The sequence below is a fragment of the Morus notabilis genome, unplaced genomic scaffold (assembly GCF_000414095.1).
Source record: "Morus notabilis unplaced genomic scaffold, ASM41409v2 Scaffold1436, whole genome shotgun sequence".
NCBI classification, from domain to species: domain Eukaryota; kingdom Viridiplantae; phylum Streptophyta; class Magnoliopsida; order Rosales; family Moraceae; genus Morus; species Morus notabilis.
The window spans coordinates 87,249-104,129 of record NW_010361010.1 but is presented as its reverse complement, the minus strand read 5'-3'; the positions used below and the strand labels follow the sequence as shown (position 1 = coordinate 104,129).

Sequence of the window (16,881 nt, the reverse complement as noted above, 5' to 3'; positions counted from 1 at the left end):
ATTTGCTTACATTTTTAACTCCATTTTATCTGACGGTTCATGAATGTGCAATACTCAATTGAGTACATCCTTTACCATACATAAAATTCTCATTACATAAGGAAAAAAAAAAGTGCTAATATTGTGGAGAATGTCTACAATAAGACATATCCTTTTAATTAGATGTTATTTTAATTGTTGAAATAAGTTTTTAATGCTCTATTTATGATTATAACCTTGTCACGCATTATAAATTTTTAATATAGATACTTACAAATCAAACCCTTAAAATCTTAATCCTATAGTTAAACAACACAATTCGTCCCGGTGGTTAAAATGGGAAATCCAAACCATTGAAGTTCCTTGTGTGGCAAATTTTTAAGCCCGCATGGATTTCAATGCATTGTGCTTCCTTCCTAAACGGTGTCGTTTTGGCGGTGCTTCCCTGAAAACTGCTTGTTCCAGAGCTCCAGTGTGCCCAAACAAAGGTTCTGGAGGCTTCCAAAACCAAAAAACAGAAACTTCGACTCCTAGAACCAAAGTTGACGATAATACCCTTATGCAATCTACTAATTGTCTACTTTGCCACGCAAAGAAAAGCTCTCATTAGCGCAAAAACGACAAGGTTAGCTCCTCAACCAGAAGCTTCAAAACCTTGATAAGAAAGGGTATTTTCGTCAACTAAAAAATATCACGGCCGAAACCCCCATAACCCAAGTTCCCAACTTTCCTTGCCCCTTTTGTTCTGATTTTCTTCCTCCCCAAGCAGAACTTTCTCTCTCATTCCCCCTATTTTTCCTCACTTTCCCATCGATTTCTCTCCCAAAAACCCTAACTTTCGTTCAATAATCAAATCCCAATCAGATTTTCCCATTTCTTTTCCTCAAATTATTCAGCGATGTTCGTATCTAGGGTTTTAGCTCGCGTCTCCAGAACCATCCCCAGGAGTTCTCTGCTCCTCTCTTCCCCACAAACTCACCACTTTCCGAGCTTTTCCAATCAGTTTCACTCTATCATCAACGAATCTCCAAACAAGGTACCTAAAAAATCCTTAAATTTCTAATCTTTTCTCGTCAGGGTTTTGCTAGGGTTTTAGGTTTCTGTAGAATTATCGATCACGGTATGCAGTTAATATTCAATTCCGATTATCTTGGTTACTAAATGTGTTTTTCTTATGTTAATTCCCATTTTCACTTGGAAATTTCAACTTTTGCGCCTCTTAAAGCATTTGTTTTGGATGTTAAAAGCACGTTTCATGATTGTGTTTCTGGGTTTTTTTCTTAAATTGTTATGAAATTTGTGTTTGGGCACGCCTGCTTTTTTATTAAATTCTCTAAAGTGGCGGTTTTTATCACCACCACCATCATCATCATTATTATTATTATTTTATTTTAATCTCTGTATCTATGTTTTCTGCGTTTTGAGGTTTAAAGTTTGAGGCTTTGAAATGCAAGATAATTTTCCAAAAGATTATTAATTATTGAGTTTAAAGTTTTGTTTCAATAGAGTTTAGTTTTTACTGGTTATCACAAGGTCCATTCATTCTGCTCATTGTTATTATTTTTTTGAAATTTTGTTTGTATTGATTTTTGTTTTTCTTGAGGTTGAGAGTTCTAACACTTTGAAATGCAGAATGGCATTCTGAATATTTGAAATTTATTGATTTCTCTTCTGTGTTCTTTTTTTAGTTGGTTCCTAGTCAGGTGTCTCTATTCAATTTGAGTTCTTCCCATCTTCAAAGATTTGGATTTGCTTCATCTGCATCTCCTGAGGCTGAGAAGGAAAATGGGACAAATGCAGAGAACAATGGTGAGTCTGTGAAAACCGAGAGAGACGCCAAAGTCTCTGATCAAACTGAGAGTGAAGTAGCTGATCAGGCAAAAGAATCAGGTTCTATGTTTGAATCTCAGTCTACCATGTCTCAAACTGTTAAGAGACGGAGAAGAGGTACTAAACGAACTGCGTTTTCTGATTTAGATTCCGACGAGGATAACCTGACTATGGATGATCTGGTGAAGCTTGTGGCCGAGAAGGAAGAGCTTCTGAAGTTGAAGCACAAGGAGATTGAGAAGATGCAAGATAAGGTCCTCAGGAGCTATGCGGAAATGGAGAATGTCATGGACAGGACGCGTCGTGAAGCAGAGAATTCAAAGAAATTTGCTATTCAGGTTTCGTGTCGACGTTCATTTTTGCCCTCGTATTTGTTGTTGTTTTCTTTCTATGTATTAGTTTGGTGAACTTTTTTGAAGTCGTAAGCTGATGGGTTGCTTGGAAGTTTTGTTGGCAGAGTTTTGCAAAGAGTTTACTTGATGTTGCAGACAACTTGGAAAGAGCTTCTTCGGTTGTCAAAGAGAGTTTTGCAAAGATTGATAAGTCGAAGGATTCATCTGAAGCTACACCGCTTCTTAAATCACTTCTAGAAGGTGTTGAAATGACAGAGAAACAACTTTCAAAGGTATAAGGCTTTCTCTTTACCATTAATCACCTATCAATCATACAAATCTTTTTCTTTTTAGGAGCTTTTACGTAGAGTATGTCCTACCATAGTGCATGTTTTTGAATGTTAAATTTGATAAAAAATCACGTCAAAATGAAAAAAGTATACAAAACTAATAGAACACGGTTTAGAACAAAGCTCTATTGGCAGGATATTATTTTATACTGAACAATAAAATCTCATTCTTTTAATCTTAAGGTTCAATATAGAATTGGGTGTATGTGAACATTTTATTCGTGTTTAAATTGACGTCATGTAATGAGAAGGATAGAACAATCTTTGATAACTTTGATCTTTCCTCTCCGTTGATTAAGTATGTGTACTCAGTGTGTGCGGACAGTTTGCATTAATCAAGCCCATTATGCAATTTTTTTCTTAAAAAAAAATTTTTAAGATGTGCATGCTGCTGGGAATAACGTGCTTTATTGAGACTAATTTCCTTTTGGATACAGGTGTTTAAAAAGTATGGAATGGAAAAATATGACCCTACAAATGAGCCATTTGATCCACACAGGCATAATGCAGCATTCGAACTGCCGGATGCTTCCAAGCCTCCTGGGACTGTAGCTATTGTTCTGAAGGTATCGCTCTCCTTTCTTTTTTTTACTCTAGGTCCCTCTGCTTTCTATGGCAGCCTGCAGGATATCTCCAGTGTAAACGCATGTTTACGAATATTAGATTAGATTAGATCTGATCAAAATAACATCAAATAATAATAATAATAATAATAATAAGTGATATAAAATTGACGGACTTGATATAGATCTTGATTATCCAAAATGGTGTTATACTAATAGCGTACTTTCCATACCCTATCAAAGAATTCTTAGAAGGGCTTCAATATTTATATTTGAATTGTAGTCAGATAGATAAACGACAACCATGTTGCATATTTTTTGTATTGCAGCCGGGATACGTGCTTTATGATAGAGTTATTCGGCCAGCTGAAGTTGGCGTAACTCGAGAGGTGGCGAATGATGCAGCTGATAAGGAATAACTGTAACAAAGATACAGCTGCTGAGGAAGGCTCTCAAGTTTGAAGAGAGTGAGTGAACTTGGCTTCCGGATATCGAACAGGAAATTTTGCATGCGTCTGAGAGATGTATCAAGTATAATTATTTTTCTACTTAGATAAGCTATGATGGTTTTCTCCATCACAAAATATAGAACAATTATTTTTTTTTCCTTGCCCTTCAATAATATCTGCTTCTGTTATTTATTGTTTTGTCGTAGAAAGATTGCCCTATGGTGGGTTATCTTTTGATTTCCTTTACGAGTATAAGGTGGAGGGCATGGCTATGAGTGTTAAACGAGCGCAGATGGTACAAAAGACCTGGACAGTTTGAAATTTTTTGGTGGTTCGGAGTTTGCCGAACAAAGGCGGTTTGAATTTGAACGATGAACGATACAGATCGATTTTTCTATCATCCAATCTAAAATTTGATAGGCTCTTGGAAGTTGGTTTGGTTAGTTAATGAGAGTGTGATCGGGTAGGAATATTGTTAGACGGCTTTAGGTGTTGGTTTTGTTAGTCTTAACTGCTAGTAGTGGTTAGAAGAGAATGAGAAGTATAAAAGGGAGGGATTAGTGGTTAGAGAGGTAATGTCTGATTAGTTAGAAAATTTGGGAAAACTTGGGAGAATTCGTGCTCTCTAATACCACCATTGTTAGGATTTACTTTGTAATCTTTCTATTATTTCATCAATATAATTCTTTTTTTTTTTTCTGTTCAAATTGCTCTGTTCATATTCGGTTCTTGTTAAAATTACTCACAGATATGACCAAAAAAAGGTTGGTTGTAGCGTAGTTCTGGCCCTAAACTTGAGTGGAATTTTGTAAAAGCCAAAGGGCACGTTGGGTAATATTTTCAAAATGATTTTATTTTTAATGTAAAAGTAAAAATGAGATTATTTTGAGAATCATTTTAAGATCGATTTTGAAATTGTGTTTGGTGGGTTTTTAAGAGATTATTTTGAGTATAATAAAAAATTAAAATTGTATTGAGTTATAATTTTCAATTAATATATTATAACATTATTGATAAATATTAGAAAATGAAAATAAAAAAGGAAAAATAAATTTCAATTGTTTTTTAATTTCTTCATAAAAATCGTTATTGCTATTTTTTATTTTCATTTTCGTTTTCAATCATTTGTTAAACAACACGGTTTACAAATTGTTTTCATTTTCATATTTTAAAAGACGTGTAAAAATGTTTTCAAAACAAGTAAAAATCAATTCCAAACGCATCCAAAGTTTCAACCTTTAGTTTGATAATTTGTTCTAAAATGTTTAGAGGAGCTAGAACTACAACAATTATGGAATATAGATTGATTTTTCTATCATCCAATCAAAAAAATTATTCAAGATATGACCCAAACAAAAGGTTGGTTACTCAAGATATGACCCAAAAATATGGTTGGTTGTACCGTAGTTTTGGCCCTAGAGTGGATTTTTGCAAAGCCGAAGTTCCAACCTTTGGTTTGGTAGTTGTTCTTGAATATTTTGAGCTAGAATTAGTCTCATTTTATTGACTCAAGTTTTTACTACAGTGTTTTCTCTCATAAAAATTCAAATTCATCCTCAGTTTTCTAACTCAAGTTGAAAATTTTTAACTTGATATCAACTCAAGTTGAAAACTTTTAACTTGAACCAACAATGCAAACGGGGGATATGATTGGAGGTACTGAAACTGTAGTGATGATTCTGTTTCTTTTTTGCCGTCTGTGATATGCAATTTGGGTTGGTCGCGCCATCATTCGAGAGTGAACAAACAACAGTTAAAGTCATAGGTATTATGTGCCTATTTATGTACAACAGCCACCTACAAACGCTAATACCACTGCCTTCATTAAAAAAAAAAAAAAAGAAAAAAAAGAGAACTAGAGAGAGAGACACTAATCCTACAACTTAATCACAAGATGAGGATAACGGTTTATCGTACTTCAGATTTACAACGAGCATTTAGCAGTTGACATAACACAGATCAATCCCAACAACTATATGTGACTACCATTTCATGGGGCTTCGGCTTCGGTCTAAGGAGATGCTTTAGGTCTCACCATTGACCAAAACCCGCTTGAGCTTTCTGTCTTCGCCTGAGTCTCCTCCATATCGCTAATGGTATCGAGGTTCTCGTCGGCGCCTTTGAAGCCCAACCCTAGATCCAGATTGCTCATGTTCGAATCCTGTCAACAAAACTTTATTCCACTTACTCACTTCCATATATAAAACGCGATTCTCTCTGCTTTCACATTGCTTGACGAAACTTCTCTTGTCAAGACAGTTCCCCAAATCTTTGATTTGCATCCTTATTGTATGGACAATACTGGGCATCTTAGACTATCTATCAAATTTTTTGTACCAAGTGACGGTAAATGAGTTGAATTATTCGACCGGTGATCGAATTAACAACTCATTTGTCATCACTTGGTACAAAAGTTTGGCCGAGAAATTGGGACCTTAGTCATTATCTTCACTACATATGTTCAAAATAATGTACTGCAAGGGAGAAATGTATACAATGATCTGAAATCGACACGAGACAAGTCAGGTACAAGACTCTAGGGGTGATTTCATTTTAGCTGTGTCAGAAGAACTAGGAACTTGTTACCTTACCACACAAGAAAATAAGCTATGTCATAACAGGAATAGCCCCACAATGTGGAATATAGGCCTTTTTATCCAGGCGAACGGTTTATGCAAGTGTTGACCTATTCATTTCTTTTGGGAGGAGGTTAGTACACTACACTCTAAGTGCTATGCGAAACCATCCCGGTTCTCGGTTTCTCATTTTCTAGTTGGCTATAAGATTTCTCATCATTGATTGACATTTGACACAACAAAATGTTCCAAGATCACTGTGAGTCAAAATGGATGCTTGTGATATTGAAAGCATTCTTCGCTTTTTTGTTGCCTAAGATGAATCCTCAATCCTTTTTGACCGGACTTAATTCCGATCATTATGAACTACTTTTTTATTGTTTACTGGGTTTATTGTACACATGCGTAAGAGTCAAAGAATGTTACCTCGGCTTCATCCTTCAGATCATCAGAGGCGTTCGGCTTCCCATGGTCCTCATCGCTCGGAGTTGGTGGCATTGCCATAGGAGAAGTTTCTGGAGCTTGGTGTGTTTGTGTCTCACATATTTTGGCTTCTTCTTCCACCTTTTTCGCACCCATCTTCTTCTGTTGATCTTCTATCACAGCAATCTGAAATAATCAATTTGAATAAACGACATCAAAATTTACTAAAAATTTTCACTTTTAACATATTAATAATATAACTTAATTTCTCCGTTCACCAATAATAATACTAATAGTAATGAAGATGATGATGATGCTAAATCCGTCGAAAAATAAAAATAAAACAAAAAAGTCAATATCTCCTTTCTCAACTCTTTCGTTTCATGTTATAGAGAAAAAAAAAAAAAAAACTAAAAAAAACTAAAAAAAAGTTGTGTACTTCTTTTTGGGCTGAAAATCACTATTTTAATCACAAAAATCACATGTATTAACAAAAAAAAAATCATAAAAATCACGTAAATGAGGTTCTCCATTAAGCATGCACTACAGGATTTAGCAGGAGAGTATCATAATAAAATCTAATTCATAATTAAAAAAACAAGATAATATTTTCTTTCTAAAGCAAGATTTTACAGGTTTTTATTCTATCTAAAACGTTTTTTTTTTTTTTTTTTTTTTTTTAGGTTTTTTTTTTTTTTAAAAATTTTTTTTTTTTTTTTTTTTTTTTTTTTTTTTTGTCTACTAGTAAGAAACTAAAACAAAAACAAAAACATTTCCAAATTCACATGCATGTGCATAATCCAAAACCCAAGAAAAAAAAAAGAAAAAAAATTTCAGCTTTAAACGATTAATCATAATAAACCCTAAAAAAGCATATGCATATACGGACAAAATCTATATATACTCACAGGAGTATAACGGAACTTCCTTCGCGGCGGCTCATCCGGCGGCGCGCCGCCGGCTTCATCCACGGCGCCGGCGGAGTCGCCGGCGGCGGTGGTCGGAGGAAGAGGCGTCCAGCGGCAGAGGAGGAGGCGGGGGTTGTCGTTGTTGCTGTTGTTGTTGTGGCCGTTGGCTTGGGACTGGTAACTGACGGTGGAGGATGAGGACACGTGGACCCACTTCTTCTTCCACTTCCTGACTGGGCCGTTGAACACCGTCGCTGCTGGGCCGTACCGCGCCGACGCTCGGCCCAATCGCGACCCAACTCCCTCCATTTCCCGCCGCCGATTGAGCTACTAATAATCTTTTCTTTTTTTTTCGCTCCCAAAATTTCGGATTTTTTTTTTTTGGGTTGTTTAAGGACTTTCTATCTCTCAATTGTTGTTAAAGGGGAAAAAATGAGTTTGTGTTCTAAGTCACTGACGACTATTTATTCATGTTTCTGATTTTTTCGTACGAGGTTAGAGAGAGAGAGAGAGGGGGAGAGAGAGGAGAGACAAAAAGGTGGGGGGACAGATAAACGACGCCGTTGCGACGAATCAGTTTTCAGTTGCTTGTCTGTCTGCTTGACAAGAGTCAAGAACTCACCGTTTGAGGCGCGCCTTTGTGTCAAAAAAAGTAGACACACCAGAACCCTGCGTTTTTCTTAATTAATTAATTAATTTTTTATTTTTAGGGATGACCTTCGTGTTTGTTAAAATTATAGGAGACTTTTTCTAACAGCCATATTAGTAATAGTATCAGTTTTTGATTATTATATTTAATTAAAATAATATTAAATTAAAAAAACATGTAGAATATATAATTTTTATATAAATTTGATGATTAAAAATAAAAAATTATTAATAATTCATTTTTTTTTAGCTCGCACTAGAAAACCTCTTAAATTTATAACGATAATTCTTTTTCAAAAATATTTACAAATATCTACCTTTGGCTTTTATTTTTTTTAGGCGATACTTTAATCTTATTAATCAGTATGAAAAGACAAAAAAATCGTTTTTAGATGCTTGAAATATGTAATGTATTTTTAAAAATGCATATACGCAATAAAGCAAGAAGTAATTAGGTTCAATTGTGATTCTTAAAATATCATGTGAGCCACACGTGTTATATTTCGTCATTTTTTGAACGATCCTAACATTGATGTACTCTAAGCGCACCATTTGTTAAACTCAAATGTGCGACGTGTTAAATTATAAGGAATCAAACAAAATAATTAATAATTATCGTGCTGAATTTAGAACTAACTCAATTGTAAAATTCAACTGTCAACATTTTTTTTTTTATTTGCAAAATCCATCAACGAATCTTTCTACACTTACAATTCTCATCCTATTTTTCTTAAGTTAAACAAATATTCTTAAATCAAACGAGCATCGAGGTCAATAGTGTAAAATAAGGAACTTGTATGTATGTTTAGAATTGTTCTTATTTTTATTTTTTACGTTTTTCAAGAAAAAGAATGAAAATAATTCTAAAACAGCGTTTGACATAATTAAAAATAAAAAATAGAAATGAAAACGATTTTTTAGTTTAGTGGAAGGGAGAGAAATGAAAAACGACTTTTAGTCATTTTTCATTTTTTCCTCTCTCGAGCAGAGAGAAATATTAATAAGTTTTTTCATACTGAAAAAAATCTCTTAATAAAACTATCAAACGTATTTTTAAAAATAATTTCTATCTAAAATTAAAAATATTTTTATTTCTATTTTTATATAAAAAATAAAATTATTTTAAAATAAGTATCAAATGCACTCGTAATTTTCTTCACTTTTGAAACGTTAGGGTGTAAATACCTTTGTATTATTCCAAAAAAACTCAAAGGGGGCGTTTGGTATGCAGGAATCAGTAGAAATCATATTCACATAAAAGTGATGGAGGGTAATATGATTTTTAGGAATAATACATTACTGTGTTTAGTTCCATACATGAATCTTTTTCAAATTCTCAGGAATATTACATTATTGTGTTTGGTTGTTCACAGGGAAGAAGATCCATAATAATAATAGTAATATTAATAAATATAATAAATATAATATTAATATTAATAAATATAATATTAATATTAATATTAATAAATATAATTATAATAATAATATTAAAATTAATATTAATAAATATAATAATATTAATAATATTAATATTAATATTAATAAATATAATAATAATAATTATTATTATAATTATAATAATAATTATTATTATAATAAGATTCTCGTGATTTTAAAATTTTTGAGAATTTGAATAACACCATATTGAGTGGTATTTAAATTACTTTAAAATGAGAAAAAATAAATCCCATAATAATTACTTTTCTGAGAATCTAAATATTATAATTATTGTATCAAATATGATAATATTGTAAATTTCTATTCCCATCAAGATTATTGTATATCAAACGCCTAAAAGTGTCAATATATAATTTTTCAAAAGTATATTTGTCTGAATGGTCGCCACGTAGGACAACCATTTTCGCCATATCCTAATAGAGCAACAGTTTATCTTCTCGCTTTCTGCGACAAGAAAAAAAAAAGAAATAAAAGAGTTCACCAACAAATATCAACAATGGAGCTCTGTATCGGAACCAGTAGCTCCGCCAAGGCCCTCCTCCTCAACCGCTCCATTTTTCGCAAAAACTCCATTTCTATATCGGACCCTTTTCTCCGATTCAAGAATGGAAGCTCCAGTTGTTCAAGATTGTCTTTTCTTCCTCGTCAGAGGCACTTCCTTCATGGAAATTGTTGTCCTTTTGTCGCTTCGGCTTCTTCTTCTTCTTCGTCTCCGGTGGCTACCGGAGAAAAGAAAGATAAGCTTCCGGCTAGTATAGAAGTTACGGAGACTGAAGAGCCCAATTATAGAGTGAGTTTTTCTTTCCAATCAAAAATTGGTTTTATTTCTCATTTTTGTTTAATTTTTTATGTTCTCGCAACTTTTAATTGTTTTTCTCAACTGGGTCTTCATTAGAGGTTATGGGTTTTAGCTCAATTTGAAAGTTTTATTTTTATTTTATTTATTTATTTATTTTTTTTTTTTGGGAAGCTGGGACATTTGCTCTATTATGCTCGATTCATTTTTTTTTCCCTTTCTTGTGTTCTGAAGTTCACGTGTTAGCCTTTTCATGTCTTTGTTATCACTGAAAAATCTCATATATATATATATATGTATATATATTGTGTATACATCTTTGCAGCTTAAATTGAGCGTAGAAGTTCCACCTGCCGTCTGTGATGATTGTTACAATAGAGTTCTAAACGAGTTCATGAAGCAATCAAGGGTGAGTTACAAAAAAAAAAAAAAAATTGCAACTTTTTATACTATGTGAAACCTGTGACACCATTAACGGATTAATGATGTTCTGAATACTATCAACTAATTAAATCTGTGTTTGGCATTGGTTTTGTGGCATACAGATTCCGGGATTTCGCCCGGGGAAGAGAGTTCCAGAAAGTATTCTGCTAAGTTACGTTGGGAAGGAACATGTTCAGAAGGCTACGGTTGAGTCTATCTTGAAGAGGACCCTTCCTCATGCCATGTCTTCTGTAAGAACTTATCAGCATTGGGGTTACTCTTTTGTTTTGTTTCCGTGTGCTGTGTGATATGAATTTATCGGTGTTTCGCAACTTCGATCCTGGACTTTTAATTTTTAAATCGTTTCCTAAATTTAAAAATTTCGCTGCAATTGTAACCCAATAGCCAATGGCATCAATTAATGGATGGAATGCCCTACAACAAAAGACATCCGAAACTTTTTGTTGGTTGGCATGTTGGACCATGAACTTTTTAATTTTGTTATTTGGGATCCTAATTGCCGTTCGTTATTTGACTTATGTTATTGATTGGATTGTACATGCCAAGGTTGTCCAACTTGTAAATGGAAAATTGTTTAGGGCTTTTTTTTAAAGATATTTTCCGAGTGCCATCTGTTATTGCATCTTTTGTTATATACATTTTAAAATTTTGTTTCTACAGCAAAAAATAAAATAAATAAAATAAAAAAGAAGTAACATTTTGTTTGAATATTTTCAGCTACATGGATATGTGACCAATACTAGTCAATTAATTGTTTCTTGAATTGATTCTGGTGACTGCAGAATTGTTTTGGTACAACTCCCTTAAAGTTCCTTTTTGATCTATTAAGAGTTCAGAATTGAAATGCTGAAACATGGTAGTACAAGTTTTGCTTCACCACCACCCCAAAACAGGAAAAATCATGCACAGGATTAACCATTTTTTTCCCATAAAAAATCAAGCAAAGTAGGCCCGAGCATCCTTGGAAAGTTAGAAGTCCTAGCGATTTAATTTGCCTGATGAGATTGGAGTTTTGCTAAAAGTCCTTACTTCTTATTAAAGCAGATTCAGCGTTCAATAGTGGATTGGTGATGTTATCGCCTATCTGTACTATTTTTCAGTTTCTTTTTTTATGGTTGTCATCCGTCTCTAGAAACTTTTCTTATTTTTGTAGGTGACGGATAGGGCTTTGAGGGACTCAATCCGCATTTTGACCAAATTTTCTGACATGGAACAGAGCTATGCTACTCTCAATTCTCTCAAGTTTGTAACATACAACATCCTTTAAATTACTTCCATTTTTCACATTCCTTCATGTTGCTGCTCCTGCATTTCATAAATATTTCACAATTTTCATTTCTAACTGGTAAGTTGGCGTGTATTTTTTTGGTCCAGATACGATATCATCGTTGATGTGGCACCCGAGGTCAAGTGGATTCCCGAGGATGGGTACAAGAACTTGAAGATTGTTGTTGAGATAGACAGTGACATAAATGCTCATAAAGCTTCCGAGCAAGAAGTGAGACGTCGACATAAGTCCCTAGGGACATTGCGGGTTGTAACTGGCAGAGGACTACAGGTAAATGAAAGTTATAGTACAATTTCAATTTGCTTCTTCTCAGTGTAACAATAACTTCCAATTAAAAGGTTATGGCATAGTTAAGTCAAAGTGAAAGTAAGTACTAACAAATACCCGCAAAAGTTAAACCGACCTGCTTGCATAGAAATTCTTGTGTCCTTCATGATTATAAACAAGTTGCAGCTTTTATAGATTGGTGATTTGGCGGTCCTCGACATATCTGCAACAACAATAGATGAAGACGAATCTAATGTTGAAAAAATTCCATCTGCTGAAAGTAAAGGTCTGTCAAATGCACTCAAGATTCTGAATTTAGTTAACCTTAAGTGGGGCCATATCTTTCAAAAAAATTAAAGAAAAAATCATTCTCAAGTCTGATGGCTCTTTGCAGGTTTTAACTTTGATACGGAAGATGGTGATAAAGTACTGCCTGGTTTCCTTGATGCAATACATGGAATTAGTGCAGGAGAAACCAAGTCCTTTCCACTTGTCTTTCCTGAATCATGGAGACAAGAGAATCTACGAGGAGTGCGTGCGCAATTCACTGTAAGTCCTTCTCGACTTTTCTGAAAAATGTGTTTAACCGAGAGAAAGCATATTATAAGTCCGAGCAATAAGCAAAAATATAGAAGGAATAGATACATATATGTCGCAAGCTATGGCCGCTTTACAAATCAAGTTTACAGTTCTTTAACTGTCTGGCTTGCTTCTCCTTTAGGTTGAATGCAAAGAATTGTTTTACAGAGATTTGCCCGAGTTGGACGACGCCCTTGCTGATAAGATTCTTCCTGGATGCACCACCCTTGAACAAGTAACTGCACACTTGATCGATATCTCAATTAACTTCTGCTTTCTTCTCCTTCATTCGAGTCTTGAATGAAATATGCTTTGTTATGAATTTTCAGGTCAAGGAATTATTGCTTCAAAGGTGCCTAGAAGTGGAGCAAACTGCGAAAGATCAAGCAACGGATAATGCCATTCTTGACCAGCTCTGCAAGGTCTTACTCTAAGTTAAATATCATGATTGGAATTGGATCTATCTTATATGTGTATGATTCATGACAATGGCCTCTTTGGGTTATCAAGTTTTCTCTCTTTAAAGAAGATTTAAGTCTTTCATCAGTCTAATCTATTTCTGTAATTTCAGATGGTGGAGGTTAATATTCCGCAATCCTTGTTTGAAGAACAAGGAAGACAGCTATATGGAGCAAAGCTTTTAGAGATACAGGTCAGTATTTTTTTTTTCCTTACCTATTTCATCTCTCTCCCGTGTGTGAATATGTTTCGGTGCGTGCAGACATTTAATTTCTGGTTGTACAGGCAAATGTGAAACTAAACGATGAGCAATTATCGTCTCTGTCAAGTCAAAAGGCAGTGAACGAGTACCTTGAACACCAGATGGAGAACATAACAAGATTGATAAAGCAGAATCTAGCTGTTGGGGATATATTTAAGCGCGAGAATTTGCAGGTAATCTTTTGCGACGCCTAAATCACCCTTTGATGCTTTCATAATCCGTCTGCCCCAGTTAATCTGCTTACTGGGGGTCATCTATTGATTAAACATTTGCAATTACTTTGTTCTGCAGTTTTCATCCGATGAGCTTGTCAAAGAGGTTGAGAATTCCATTGCCGAGTTCAAGCGCCAAAAACAAGAATACGACGAGGATCGCATAAGGGAGCAGGTTAGTATGTGTTATCCTTTCCAAAAAGAGGGATCTTGCTCTTTCAAATTTATTCATTCTTTTAGTTCCTTTTACCAACTAGAAAACATCTCAAGAGAATTCTCTGAATAGCAGAGATATACAGGGGCGGAGCCAGAAAAATAAGTGAGAGTGGGGGACATATAGGTCGTGTTTGGAATTGATCCCGTTTTTATTTTTCACGTTTTCCGAGAAAGAAAAAATGAAAATGTTTTTAAAACGGCGTTTGGCGCAATAAAGACGAAAACGAAAATGAAAAGGTTTAGTGTAAAATGAGAGAGAAATTAAAAACGACTTTTAGTCGTTTTTCATTTTTTATTTTTATTTTCTCTTCTCTCTCTCTCGAGTAGAGAGAGAAAGAGAAAGAGAGACATTAATCGGTTTTTTTATACTGAAAATAATCTCTTGATAAAACCACTAAACGCATTTTCAAAAATGATTTCTGTCTGAAATTGAAAATATTTTCATTTTTATTTTCATACAAAAAATAAAATCATTTTAAAACGAATTCTAAACGCGTCCATAATTTCATATTTTGAGCGGTCAAACTACTGATTTCAACAAAATATACATACAAAATTAAAAGGAAAAAAAAAAATGTGGGGCGGGCGCCTACTCTTGTCCATGTGATGTGTAGCTTCGCTCCTGATAGATAAGGTTTACTGACAAAAGTGCATAAATTTGACAGGTCCAAGAGATTCTAGAGGGAGCAAAAGTGCTTGAATGGTTGAGAGAGAATGCAGAGATTCAGTACATTACAAGGTGAGAGAGAGAGAGAGAGAGAGAGAGAGAGAGAGTAATGGTGGTGTAGACTGTAGAGGCATGTTGCCACTTCTCAAAATTTTGTTTCTCCCTTATTTGATGTTGTAAAATTTTTTGTGCGCTTTTTATGTACAGCATCATTAAAATAAAGTAGGAGAATACAATATTCATAGGAAAGCATTTACATGCTTTTTAATCCTTGTAATAAACATATTTATAAAGTCACTAATTACTCTGTCCACCTACTTTTGGGAACATTAAAAAAAGTTCTTGCCAAGTTAAAACATAGTTTAATGATCAGGTCATAAAAGTGAGTCTGAATTCTTAGAACAAATCAACAAATATTAAAACATTGCTACTTAGTGTTGAGAAAACGACATGTCGTATAGGGATGTTAACAGGAAGGCTTAGTTTGGTAATGATGTAGATTTTAAAAAAAATGCTTTTAGCTGTGCTGAAAAAAAAAAGCAGCTGTTTCAAGAAGCGGCTGAGTGTTTGGTAAATTGTAATTATAGTAGCTGTGCTAGTTCTAAAATCAGTAAATAGCGTTTGGTAAATTTTGAGGTGGAATTGCTGTGGGTATGTAAAATGACCAAAATAGACATGATATGAAATTTAAATATATATAATTGTTTTGGATATTTAAAAATACTTGTTTAACTTTAAAAGCACATAATGTTATGATTTTAAATTTTTTAACAATAAATTTATGATAATTAATTCTCTTTTTTTTTAGTCTAATTATTACATCGGAATTCTTAGTGTTTCCTTTCCTTGGTTATTTCCCCCTCCCTCAAAATTTTTTATACACGTACTTGTATGAGATGATGAATCAATTTCTTTAGAGGAAAAACTTTGAAGATTGCAAATTTTACTCAAATGATAACACTTGTTTCATTGGATTGCTTAGTTAAATGTATCATGTAAGTTTTGATTAATTTGAACTTTAGGAGTTTACTTCTGATGGCAGAATTTGCTCACATGCTCACGGCTATGAGGCCCTATTTGCACCTTTTATCTTAAAAGTTTGTCCATGTACTTTTTTGTTATCCTTATTGTTTGATAAAACTGGTTATGGTCAGAATATGGCATCGTCAGGCACAATGATTTTAGTAAGTAGCAGAGTTTTCTTGCAACTTTGATCCCTGAAAGTTGGATACCTTTGTTCACATGTAATACCTTTGTTCATATATATTTTATAAGAAACAGGAAAGTTACCTTTGCTAATTTTTTTAAAACGCCATTGTTGATTAACTCTGGCCATTCCCAGATACATCTTCTCCTTATATCACCTTGTTTGCTGAATAACAGAACATAAAGTATATACCTACAAACTTTACAGTAACAGGAGTAACAAAACCCGATACTGAAACAAAACGATCTTCTGTTGATAATGCTAACAAAGTAGAGGGTACATGTTATAGAAATACAAAGAACCAAATACAAAATACAATCCCTCACACACACACACACACACTTAAATACAAACATATATATCCACACACACGTAAATGCAAATATATATCCATACACACACCCCACGTATATACCTACAAATACAAACTTAAGTCCTACAAATACACACGTATATACCTACAAACTTAACTCAAATGAAAAGATTTAAGTCGTATTCATTAAGCTTACTGCAATTTGATCACGTACTTCATCCATTTCCAGTGATAGTAAAGCTTCATTCTCTTCTACATTATTGTCATCTGGTTGATTCTCTTCATAAACGAAATCATCTAGATTATCCTCGACCCTTTGAAAATGTAGATCACGCTTACGATGCTTCCTAATGTAGTTATGGAGCGCCATTGTAGCAATAACTATTTTCACTTGCTTTGCAAACGCATAATTTGGCATGTCTTTCAAAATTTTCCACTTTTTCTTCCAGACACCAAATGTGCGTTCAATGATACTTCGAAGAGAAGAATGTGCTTGGTTAAATACCTCTTTATAGCCAGTTGGTCGACGACCCATTCGAAATTGTTCTAAATGGTATCGTTCTCCTCTATAAGGTCCAAGAAATCCTTTTAATTGTGGATAACCCGCGTCAACTAAATAGTATTTACCTATTGAGATACAAACACAAAGACTTAG

At 33.9% G+C, this 16,881-nt stretch overlaps 3 protein-coding genes across 5 annotated transcripts; 2 read left to right on the top strand and 1 right to left on the bottom strand.

Annotated features, from left to right (window-relative positions):
• Positions 1-705: 705 nt before the first annotated feature.
• LOC21395666 (grpE protein homolog 2, mitochondrial) lies at positions 706-4,163 on the top strand. 3 transcript variants are annotated; one of them, XM_024165433.1, is made up of 6 exons: positions 706-1,015; positions 1,668-1,788; positions 1,957-2,147; positions 2,267-2,434; positions 2,929-3,057; positions 3,384-4,163. In XM_024165433.1, exons 1-6 carry the CDS (start codon positions 878-880, stop codon positions 3,471-3,473), a joined length of 837 nt encoding a protein of 278 aa, XP_024021201.1. In that variant the 5' UTR covers positions 706-877; the 3' UTR covers positions 3,474-4,163. The 3 variants fall into 3 exon arrangements, with proteins under 3 accessions (XP_024021201.1, XP_024021200.1, XP_024021198.1); XM_024165432.1 differs by having other exon boundaries at positions 1,668-1,869; positions 3,384-4,161; XM_024165430.1 differs by having other exon boundaries at positions 1,668-2,147; positions 3,384-4,162.
• A 1,071-nt stretch (positions 4,164-5,234) lies between these two features.
• LOC21395665 lies at positions 5,235-8,002 on the bottom strand. Its single transcript, XM_010097795.2, has 3 exons — positions 7,411-8,002; positions 6,506-6,688; positions 5,235-5,664 (listed from the first exon to the last, which is right to left on the bottom strand). The coding sequence occupies exons 1-3, from the start codon at positions 7,717-7,719 to the stop codon at positions 5,515-5,517; spliced, it is 642 nt and encodes a 213-aa protein (XP_010096097.1). The 5' UTR covers positions 7,720-8,002; the 3' UTR covers positions 5,235-5,514.
• Positions 8,003-9,921: 1,919 nt separating this feature from the next.
• On the top strand, positions 9,922-15,025 carry LOC21395664 (trigger factor-like protein TIG, Chloroplastic). Its single transcript, XM_010097794.2, has 13 exons — positions 9,922-10,306; positions 10,638-10,721; positions 10,858-10,986; positions 11,910-11,998; positions 12,131-12,314; positions 12,507-12,597; positions 12,706-12,860; positions 13,033-13,125; positions 13,220-13,312; positions 13,462-13,542; positions 13,635-13,784; positions 13,903-13,998; positions 14,705-15,025. The coding sequence occupies exons 1-13, from the start codon at positions 10,013-10,015 to the stop codon at positions 14,780-14,782; spliced, it is 1,617 nt and encodes a 538-aa protein (XP_010096096.1). The 5' UTR covers positions 9,922-10,012; the 3' UTR covers positions 14,783-15,025.
• Positions 15,026-16,881: the final 1,856 nt, after the last annotated feature.

What these genes read in the sequence shown, in the direction of transcription:
- LOC21395666 (XM_024165430.1), top strand. Translation starts at nt 878, where the DNA reads ATGTTCGTATCTAGGGTTTTAGCTCGCGTCTCCAGAACCATCCCCAGG. An exon ending in CAAAGAAATTTGCTATTCAG is followed by an intron (nt 2,148 to 2,266) that starts GTTTCGTGTCGA and finishes TTTTGTTGGCAG; the next exon opens with AGTTTTGCAAAGAGTTTACT. An exon ending in CAGAGAAACAACTTTCAAAG is followed by an intron (nt 2,435 to 2,928) that starts GTATAAGGCTTT and finishes TTTTGGATACAG; the next exon opens with GTGTTTAAAAAGTATGGAAT.
- LOC21395665 (XM_010097795.2), bottom strand. Translation starts at nt 7,719, where the DNA reads ATGGAGGGAGTTGGGTCGCGATTGGGCCGAGCGTCGGCGCGGTACGGC. An exon ending in GGAAGTTCCGTTATACTCCT is followed by an intron (nt 6,689 to 7,410) that starts GTGAGTATATAT and finishes TGATTATTTCAG; the next exon opens with ATTGCTGTGATAGAAGATCA. An exon ending in ATCTGAAGGATGAAGCCGAG is followed by an intron (nt 5,665 to 6,505) that starts GTAACATTCTTT and finishes TTTTGTTGACAG; the next exon opens with GATTCGAACATGAGCAATCT.
- LOC21395664 (XM_010097794.2), top strand. Translation starts at nt 10,013, where the DNA reads ATGGAGCTCTGTATCGGAACCAGTAGCTCCGCCAAGGCCCTCCTCCTC. An exon ending in GCTACTCTCAATTCTCTCAA is followed by an intron (nt 11,999 to 12,130) that starts GTTTGTAACATA and finishes TTTTTGGTCCAG; the next exon opens with ATACGATATCATCGTTGATG. An exon ending in GAGTGCGTGCGCAATTCACT is followed by an intron (nt 12,861 to 13,032) that starts GTAAGTCCTTCT and finishes CTTCTCCTTTAG; the next exon opens with GTTGAATGCAAAGAATTGTT.